At 40.8% G+C, this 10808-nt stretch overlaps 1 protein-coding gene across 1 annotated transcript; it reads right to left on the bottom strand.

Moving 5' to 3' along the window:
- Positions 1 to 162: 162 nt before the first annotated feature.
- LOC143134719 (SH3-containing GRB2-like protein 3-interacting protein 1) lies at positions 163 to 4361 on the bottom strand. Its single transcript, XM_076295315.1, has 6 exons — positions 4059 to 4361; positions 2330 to 2396; positions 2086 to 2110; positions 1866 to 1922; positions 746 to 1014; positions 163 to 328 (listed from the first exon to the last, which is right to left on the bottom strand). The coding sequence occupies exons 1-5, from the start codon at positions 4066 to 4068 to the stop codon at positions 880 to 882; spliced, it is 294 nt and encodes a 97-aa protein (XP_076151430.1). The 5' UTR covers positions 4069 to 4361; the 3' UTR covers positions 163 to 328; positions 746 to 879.
- Positions 4362 to 10808: the final 6447 nt, after the last annotated feature.

Here is a 10808-nt window from a genome sequence, read left to right as displayed (position 1 = left end):
AAGACAGAGCGACACACGTTAAAAGCTAGATCTTTACAACATCATGCTTACAAAAAAATAACTTCAAAACACATGAAACCATATGAAAAAATATGGCCAGCATTGTGATGTGTATGCTGTATATTTGTTGTGTATGTGTGTGTCCTGACTCCTGACACTTACCAGGGGTGAGGGAGAAAGGGCCAAGGTGCCCACTGAAGCCTTCAGTTCATCCATAGTGGGGACAGAGCAATTGGAGCTATCAGAGGCCAGGGGCTTGATCCTGATCTTAAACTTCTTCAGGTGGTCCTCCTCGCCCTCTGACTCACTGGATGAGAAGGCCTTGGCTCTGAGGGCACGTATGGATTGGTCAAGGAGCTTACTGGGATCTGTATGTTTGTCAAACACAGCTGGTGTGGTATGTACAGAAGTTATGCATGACATGATAATTAAAACTGATCAGAGAAACTGAGTTTGGGGGTAGAGAGAGAGAGAGAGAGAGAGAGAGAGAGAGAGAGAGAGAGAGAGAGAGAGAGAGAGAGAGAGAGAGACTTTCTGGAAACCAACACACAATCCTTTCAACCTAGATTTTAAACATTTATCCCAGTTCCCTAATCATAGTAAAGCACACGGTCACGGAATTATAATATCTATATAACAAATCGTAGGACATGTGCTGTGAATGATTTCCAAACAAATCCCACATCCACTGTATAGGTTTAAATAAAGATCAAAATAGTTCATATTCATGTCACAGCCTCCTCACCAGAACCATCCCCTTTCCCTCTCGTGGGGCCCGGTCTCTTGATTGACCCATGCACTGTCCACTTTAACCTCCTGCTGTCCTCTCCCAGGCCTCGTGGGGAGATATATGTCCATTGATTTCAGCTGGAAAAGCCATTAGCCAAGCAAAAACAACACAAAAACAGTTTGTTGACATAGAATCCAGCATAGCAAAAACACAATTGAAAGGATATCTTCGGATTGGTCCCCTGGTCTGATGCTGAATCCTTCATCATCCACATCAGGGGAGTTCTGAGAAAACATAAAACGTCAATGGTCAATACTTAGGTAGAGTGCATGTGTGTGTGTGTGTGTGTGTGTGTGTGTGTGTGTGCGCGTGTCCGTGTATGTGTGTGTGTGTTTGTGTCTGAGAGTGTATGAACAACTGTTGCAATTTCTAAGAGAATTGCAGACACCTGCTAATAAAGAAGTTTGTATTGAGTGCTGAGGGTTTAATAGTGAAAAACTGGATATTGAATACACTAACAGAAATATTGATATAATGATGTTGCAGTCGGAAGATTTAGTTTCACCAGTTGTGTCTGTAGTTGTGTGCCCATCTAAAAAAAACTCTACACTGAGACATGTAAGACTCCACCACTGCATTCTCCTTCGGACAAATATGATAGATATTCTTAATCTTTTAGCAAAAAGGGGATACAGGAATTCTTGGCCAGGCTTTGTTTTTAAAACATGCCAGGTCGAGATGTGTTTGTGCACTTAACACACAAGCACAGCTGAAAGTCAGTTTTGGCCAGCGATTGATGATAGGGTAACCAGTATATGACGGGCTAATCTCTTGTATTAAAACAACCACAGGAATCATTCAAATCATGCCGAGTCCAAATGGAACAGGAGACATGAATGCAGAGCAAGACCTGAACACTTCATTCAGAGCTTGATTCTAATACAGGCCTTTTAATGATTAGATTGCAGCAGCAATAGAATAAATAGCTTCCGTCTGCCATATTGCATTATATCTGAGCAGTTTGCACTTACGATGCTCAACATAAACAGCTTGGTAACCAGGCGACTCTCAAACTGGAGACCATTGGGATGTTTCCAGACCATAATAGAAAATTCCAAATAGAAAATTTACTCACATAGCGATCCCAATCAATCTCCCCATAGAATCCGTTTGGAGCGCCATTAGTCTTTTTCTAAGAATACAAAAAAAAGACTGCAGGTCATGAATGTGAAAGTGCCAGTACACACATTGTGAATATGACACACAATGGCCTTTACTGGGACTGCTATGCATCAAAAGCGTATGGGAGCATACAATCATTTGAGAATAGGGTTGGCCCCTGCTGGTATACGTACAGATCTGTCTTTGTCAGGTGAGCCCCTGTAAGAGAAAGGCAGAGGTGAAGTGAGTTGTTCTCCGACTGGGTTGACATGTTCTCAGCATGTTCCTTGCATTCAAACGGTACTCAAGAGATGCACTATGAAGGCCATACTTGCTGGATTGTTTGCATGGTTGTTGTGTTTGCATCAGATGGTTGTTGTGCTGCTATGCAATTACGGTACATAAGAAAAGAGTGAACCTGCCAGTAGCTACACTTACGTTGAGTCATTGTCTTTCTCTTTCTTCCTGAAAGTACCAAATGCCTTCCTGGTACGTTTTTTCCAACCTGATTGTAATACAGAAACAGACAGAGAGAGAGAAATAATGAATGAAGGAATGAGAGAAAGAGAGAGAGAGAGAGAGAAAGGGTGAGAGAAAGAGATTTCATAATGTTAAATATACAATTCAAAATGGTAATTCACAGGGTGAGAAACTAAAGTGTACTGACTCCTCTGAACTAACACATTCCAAGAAAAGACAATTCCGTGTAATAACGCAAGTTACAAAGTTTAAACGAATTTCAATCAATACAAACCCTTAATACCTAGGGCAATATTTTCCTAATTAACACCCCATCTCATGTTGTTTACATACCCATATGAATGCCCCCAAGTGCTGGCCATATTCTTAATCATGAAATAATGCCCCAAAACACATAAAGCGCACCAGATGGGAAAACAGGCCCTTAAGTCAAGATTTCACTATCCCAGCAGTCATTGTGGACCAACAGTTATAGCAGCAGACAGTAACAGATTCAGTGCTTTATGCATAAATATAAATGTTAAAAATGTTAAAATATAAATGTTAAATGTAAAAGCAGAAACCCAAACTCATATGACCTCATACACAATCAGTCAATGAGCAAGTATATAGTACTACTAACCCATGAAAACACAAGAGAAGGCAGGGTTGCCTATGTTGTTTCTTTCTGTATACGTTGCATTTCAGTGGAACAAGTCAGACAGTGATACCCTCTTATAGTGTCATGTGGGGCAAAATCACTTGTGTTATCAATGCTACCAAGTCACCTTAAAGGTGCACTAGTCAGCCCAAAAAAAATGTACAAAATTGGACTATGTCAAAAGCATCATCCACCTATAATTCTGCTTATCATTATCCCACACATGGAGCATCCACACAGACACACCTGTCATCTATCATACTAAGCTAGATGTTCCAATATAAAACAAAGTAACCAACCAACCAGGCAATACTTGTTTACACAATGCAGGTAGAACTTGTTATCAAAGTCACTTGTGCTAAATAGATTTTGATTGATCATGTTCAGAAACACTTGCGAGGCTTACTACAAAGGAACTCAACCTCAAATACAAAAGGATGTGACGTGAGTCAGTTTGTTTTTATGGCTGTGCGAACACCCTATTCTGAATAGGCTGAAACATTGTACAATGTCATTCTAAGTCTAGATTTTCAAAAGACAACAACCTTAACACTATCTTGCCTTCACTGAATTTTGGAGACAGAGCACTTAGTATAATTAGTGGTGGAAGGTACAATTTCCATATGACATTCCTATGTCGCCCACGCATTTAATATTTAGTGCAACGTTTTATCAGTCATGAAACCTTTAAGTTAAATGCTGGATTTAACTACGAAAGGGCGTGCAGAGGACGCCTCATCATGTTTGTCAGGAATGAAACAACCTCCTCACAACGCCCTTAATTGCCATCAAGGGGCAACCTTGAGGGATACAATCGCACATCTCTAACACCGACGTCCTTTACACTATACAACATCTCCTTCCTTAATTTTGCCCAGAGTCAAAACAAGCGAGTAATTGGGAGAGCTATTGCTGTGTTGACGTTGTATTGCAGGTATACCGCTAATCAGGGACGAGCACTTTTCGCTACGATGCGAGATTAATACGTCTCCAAACTGTTGGCGGAATAAGAACATAATACGAGGATGGTACATCAGTTTTGCATACCTTCCATCATGGTTGCAGATTTTCATTCCTCAGTCTCACGAGAGCTGAAATGAGCTGGACGTGGAAATGCGAGCAAGAGAGGATGCTGAACAGCTCATAATTCTAAACAGCAGCCAGGGAGTAGGCAGGCTCTCTCGTGCAGACCTCGCGCCAACCCTCAGGGTTCGTATTAATATCGCTACTAGGCGCCGGCTGTGATAGGCAGGGGCAAGGCCGTCGGCTAGGCCTCGGTCGCCGCTGCAGCAGTAGAGACGCACGCCATCACACAGGGGGGGACTCTGAGGACAGGAGAGGAAAGACACGAGCAAAAGAGCGAGTATGGGAGACAGCCAGAAGGAGAGATGGAAAGGAGAGGGAGGGAGAGAAGGAGGGAGATGTGCTGATGTCACATTCCCACAGAGCCAATGGAGTGGTGAGGTACTTCTGTCACATGGCATTTGGTTCTTGATGTCTTGCGTAGAGCAAATCGTTTTACAGGTGCACAACAGAAGGCAGCCACACTCTATCCCACCAGCACAAGCATGTTCCCCTCTCTGACAATTTCTGTCCCACAAACCCCTACACGCGCGCGCACAGTAAAATTGAGCAAAAGCATGATTGTTCCAGATGAGAAATCGGAAATAGTTTTGAGTATGATCTGATCTGAAACGTATTTTCGAAAATAGACTTAAACGCAGATATATCAAGCAAATAGTAAGAGGGGAGTTCAATAGGGCAAGGTGGAATGTACACCTTTTTAATCCCGCGAGAAAGAAAGAGAGAGTGCGCATGGGCTGTCTGGTTTAGTGAGATTTCTTGTTTGTGGAGCGTGTGTGGAGTCTCTCTCTCTCTGTAGCATCTTATCCCTTCACCCCATAGCCCATGGGGACATGCTGGCCTTATATAACACAGGGTTAAGAAAAGAGTGCTACTCTGTCTGTGCTGAACTACTGCCAAGTGTGGGACAGTAATCACCTTAAGCTGAGACAACAGTGATTCTAACCTCTACACTGTTTACTCCTAAGGCTCTGAAGATGCTCAAGCAATTAGTATGTGTAGGCCTAGTATGCTATGGTAAAGTGAGTGTTATGGTGAATCAATTCTATGTCACAATAGTAAAGCTCATAGTGAAAACTAAGGGGACAGTGGTATGACAGAGATAGCCTGGTTGGAAGGTAGGCTATATGTGAGGCCTTTGGATGCGATGTTATCCAGAGAGGTTCAAACCTGTGGGTATTAGAAACATTTGCATTAAGATAACTTATTAGATAGCATATTATCGTAGCATAAGATTACATAATATGAACATCATAATGTTCATAGGCCTATGTATAATGGAAATTCCAGAAATTATTTTGCCATATCAGGCCATCAAAGGCCAAACATATTTGAAAACTAATCATTGTTTGGCAATTTTGTAACTAAAGGGAACACTTGCGTTTCGAAATATTTATGTTAATATTATATGTATATTAGGTATTTTTTTTTTGCATTTAGTGAAATGTGTCAGGGTTGATTAGATTTTAACAGCATTCAAAAGGTCAGAGGAATGTACAGGATTCAGGAACGACATCCCTATACAAAACATACTAACTACAAACTAACTTAACTAACACAGGGAAAGTATATTGAATAGCGTATATTGAATATATGATATATGAAAAATGTATTGTAAAATGAATGCATTAAGCCAAGGTGTATGTCTGTGTTCTGACTTTAACTGTAAACTGAACTGAAAACTGTAATAACTGAACAGAGATCTGAGCTCCTCTACTACATTATTTTTGCCACTAGAGGGAGGCAAAGCTGTTCCCCACAGTCCCATTCCCCACATCCTTTGGAACTTACTATTTTTTATCAGATACCAAGGATTGGATTTGTTCCTTGTTAAAGACATGTTCTTTTCAATATGTGGCCAGTTCTATTTATTTAAAAGAGGCTTTTAGCCTCTTAGCAAGAAATTTAGCATTTAGCAAGAACATGAGTAAGAGAATTTCAGTTTCATTAATTTGGTCTAGTGTATTCTTGCATAAAAATTCATATGGCTACATTTATGTATATGGGTTGATAATAACCATGACGTTGGCAGAGTTGGATTCCCGTGGTGAGAGGGATTAGTCATCAAAAGAGTGCCTAATCAACCAACATCATCTCTCCTCTAGATGCAACGTGCACCGAGTGGCACACTCCATCTCCCCAGTCCACCTCACTTAATCTGACACAGGGTCAGTGATGCCTCCTTGGCTGAGATTAAATCAGGTAGTGGAGTTGAGAGCCAACTGGTTTCAGATCAGCCTGAGAGTCCCAGGAATGTGTACGTGCAGATTTGTGTTTACTACATGCACCCATCCCATGGGCCGGACGAAAATGGAATGTAGATAGTGGAGGAAATGCTGTTTTTACCATTAGAGCAGTGCAAGCAGACTTCTCGAGACCCATTATCACAGATGTTTATCTTTTAGTTTACGGATTATGTCTCTGCGGGTGAAGACTGAAAGTGTAATTTGTGAGCCAAAGATACAAGCTACAAAACAAACCAGATTTTGTTTACTGTATTCTCTCTAAAGTCTGAACTATAGCGAGGAGTTTACATGGACATAATCTAGTAGAAGCACTCTTGTGTGAAGTACCACAGTACCACTTACTTCATGTCATTTAATTCAATTCATTAGTCTTATGGATATTTGAGCACGGGCACACACACACACACACAAACACACACACACACACACACATACACACACATAAATATGCAGTATCTGAACACAGATGTGCATACAATGAAATATGCTCTTCCCCAAAACCTGCCTCATGTCAAGTCAAGTAATTTTATTTGTGTAGCACATTTAAAAACAGCATATTTGACCCAAAGTGCTACACAATTTGTGAGGTTAGACATGACAATAAAAACATTGACCAAACATTTGAGCAACAAGTAGTTCATATTTGCAGAGCGAGGGAAAGGAAACAATGTAACAAAATTGAAAGTAACCTTAACCAAATAAAAGTGTGATCCATACAAAATAAGGTAAAATAGTAATAAGTAAGATACAAAAATAAAAACAAACAATAAAATGTAAAAAAGTTAAAAAATAAATCAATTCAAGTAAAAGTCAAAATCAGGTTAAGAAAGAATTAAAACAGTTGGATAAAAGCCAAAGGTAAAAAACATAAAAGAAAATAAGTTAAAAGTAAAAATAAAGTAAAATAAATAAATTAACCTCAAATAAAACCTCAGACTGAACTAAAAGCAAGAGAAAAAATGTGAGTCTTTAAATTTGGTGGGACAGGATCTAATATGCAAGGGGGAAACTATTCCAGAGCTTTGGAGCAGCAACAGAAAAGGTCACAGTCACCTTTGGATTTCGGGCGTTAAAACGGCACAGAGAGGACACACTCATGACACGCATGGACAGATTATGAACTTTCGGGCCCTTGGGCCCAGATGTATTAAGGGGCCCCCCACTAATTGTCGCATATGTGGGAGGGTCCTCCCCCAGATTTTTTAAATTTGTTTGATGTGATTTCCTGTATTCTGGTGCATTTTGGGGATGGCCAATACTAATTCAATCAGATTCATAGCCTACATCCTGATTTGTTGATATTGAGGCAGTTATTCCATGCAAAGGCTTGGGCTGATCCCTTGGGCCCCTGGGCCTAGGCCCGGTAGGCCCGTGCAGTAATCCATCCCTGATGACACGCTGCAGCCAGTTGTGCCACAGGTGCCCCCCATCTCACAAGAAGTTCAGAAGTGGCCCAAATTCAGCAGTGTTTGAAAAATGAAGGACAGCATAAGATCCCATTTGGTCAGTCTTCAGTATTTACTTTTGAGGCTTCCTTAACACGATCAGTCTGTGTGAAAATAGGGTGCTTGCTGCTGCCACCCCAAATGTCAGAGTGTTTCCATCACCAGAGCATCTCCATGCAGCAAATGAGCTGATGAGAATGCCCTAAGCCTGACCCTTCCTCATCTCAGACCGATATGGTGTACGTCATTGTTCATGGTGTATGTATACAGAGCACACTTTTCAACACACAGTTTGTTCACAATTTAATCTGTCATTAGGCTCATGTGCGTACACGTGAAGCCCACGTGTGTTTCTGCAAAGATGCATTCAGAAATGGGGGTTAGTACGTGCATGCAGGTCTTTTTCTGTGTGTGTGTGTGTGTGTGTGTCTGTGTGTGTGTCCCACGTGTTTTGACTGTCCTTGCCGTACCTTGTCCCTGAAGACAGAGAACTGTCTAAACAGAGCCAGGCTTACGGGTGGCACAGAAATGACAAGCAGCCTCCACGGTCTTCAGAAAGCAATAAAAAGCTTATGACTCAAACAGCTGCTCCACTGACTGCTCAAACAAGGGCTCTCCAGAAAGGGAACAGACTATCTAGTTTTATAAATTTTTTGTACAGATGTGTAAAGATATCATTTCTATACCATTTTGAGGTATTTGTATTTGTTATTTTACAGTTATTATGCATTTAAAAGTGAGATAAATGTCACTGGAGGAACATTTCAATGTGTCCATAAATGACCCTTGCTTCTCTATGTTTGCTCACAACTATAAACAACAATTTAGTCCTCCGTAAACACACACACACACACACACACACACACACACACACACACACACACACACACACAAACAAGGAAGGAAACAGTTGAACTGTTTTCACAGGAAGGCATTTGCTGATAAATGGTTGTTATGAATTCCAATGAAGAAAGGTGAGAAGGCTACTTCCTTGTAACCCTACCATGGAATACTTACAGTTACAGTTTATTTTTTTGCAAATACTAAAGCACAATTTTGAAAATAGGGCCCCCGAAAATAGGGCAAAACACTACACACAATAACACCACACCCAGAGAATAGAGAATCCCTTAGCTCATTTGCAAAATGAAACTTCAGTCAAAATTATACAATTATGACCGCTGCTAGTGTAAAGTCATATAGGCATTGTCAAAAAAATGTTTTCCTGTCATTAACTTCCTACATTTTTGGTCAGCGATTCCGGGGACACCGAAAACACTGGGGCACATGAAACTTGGTGGGCATGTTGCCCCACAAGACTTTTACAGTCTTAAATAACTACCTGAACCGTGGCACCAAGGATGACACATTTTTTTATAGTATGTTGGTCTCAAGGGCCCGCATCAACCTAGCCCATAACCACTTATTTGTGAGTTGCACCCACTCGGTAAAAAATGAAAATGCAATATTATACTGCTTTAATCTGTTGAGATGCAATCTGTTGAGATGTAAACTTTGTCAAATTTCATGTGTATCCAAAGTTTCGTGGAATTTCATCCATGGGGGGCATACAATAAATTAAAGGAAAATTCCGGTATTTAGCACTTTGAGTCCCTTTTCTGGTTTGTTTTGGATGAACTAGAGTGGTGGACACCGAAATTTTGACGATTGGTCCTGTCTTGACTTTTCTGACTCGTTTTGAATCGCCTTTGACTACTCAGAGTGGCTGCCAACAGGCATACTTAAACATGTCCTAAACACGACACCACTAACCACTTAGTTTTACCACTCAATTTTAGTTTGAAAAGGCAAGGCTTACATGTTGTTACTTGTTACAAGGATTTAAAATGTAATCCCTTATATTTAAAGGTCTAACTGTATTTAAATACAGTTACTCAGATTTTTGTATTTTGAATATGTAATCCGGAATACATGTATTCAGTTACTTCCCAACACTGCCGATATTTGTGTTTAAACAATGGGTTTGTATTTTGGAAGGTAGTGTTTTGCAAAAAGTGAGGCTAATAATGTGGTCGTACTTGTTCAGATGTGTTTTCATTGTAAACTAAACTTTCCATATATTCCAAGAATGGCAAACTGATTGCCAGTAGGGTATCTGTAACTAAACAAACAGACAACTGCATTCCAATTCTCTGAATGGAACTGTGGTAAGGCAGAGATCAAAAGCACAGCTCTTTGTTCTAGTATACTACTACACCATAAAATGCTAGCTGATGCGCAGCATGTGTTAATGAGATGGCCTACTTTTTCCCTTTGCAGCAGCCCAAGTTTGGGTCTTTATCTGACAGTCTCAAGATTGGCCTGTGTCCACTGCTGGGCCATTCAAGTGAAAGCAGCCCCATCTCTACAGCATTCTGTTTGTGAGTAAACTCCTTCCCTCACACACTTGGTTGCTTCCATGATCAGGGTGGAAAACGCTGGCCTATGGGTCACTGCGTATTTGCTAAACAAGTCCTCTAAAGTTCACAAATCTCTAGAGACTCCGTAGAATTATCTCACCATCACTGAAACTCTGCTGGTCTTGTTTGTCCGCCTGCTCACTCACTACATAATGGCCTCCCGCTCAGCGCTGCGTCTAAACCTTCCATGTGAATGTGTCATGTCATTTTATCTTCTTTTCAAACAATTACACTGGCTCAACTCAAGTCTGTTTCTGTCCATGAAAACACACACTAGTTCAGAAGAAATCATTTGGGCCTCGGAGATTCTACTGTAGCAGCCGGTCACGTCTGCTTGATCCTTATCTCCAGTTGGTCATGGGAGACTGGCAGCCAGAGATGGGCTTGTGCATATTGCTGTTATCTTCATAGACCCACGTAAACCTTTCTTAGTCTTCTTCCCTGCAAGTGTGACACAGGTTGAATTGGCCATTTGTGAAGCCATGGTCAACATTCTTGACAAAATGTAAACCGTCCTTGAGATTCAACCATCTACCTGGATATCCCCTTTGTTAGCAGTCTTATCTGCCCAATTGTAAAGTTGAGAATAAACACAAAATCATG

The sequence above is a fragment of the Alosa pseudoharengus genome, unplaced genomic scaffold (assembly GCF_046254945.1).
Source record: "Alosa pseudoharengus isolate Yale_2024_CS ecotype anadromous, Long Island Sound unplaced genomic scaffold, YU_APseudo_1.1 YU_APseudo_1.1_scf_2, whole genome shotgun sequence".
Lineage (NCBI taxonomy): Eukaryota > Metazoa > Chordata > Actinopteri > Clupeiformes > Clupeidae > Alosa > Alosa pseudoharengus.
The sequence above is the reverse complement of the archived record's forward strand: the minus strand, read 5'-3'. Positions and strand labels throughout refer to the sequence as shown.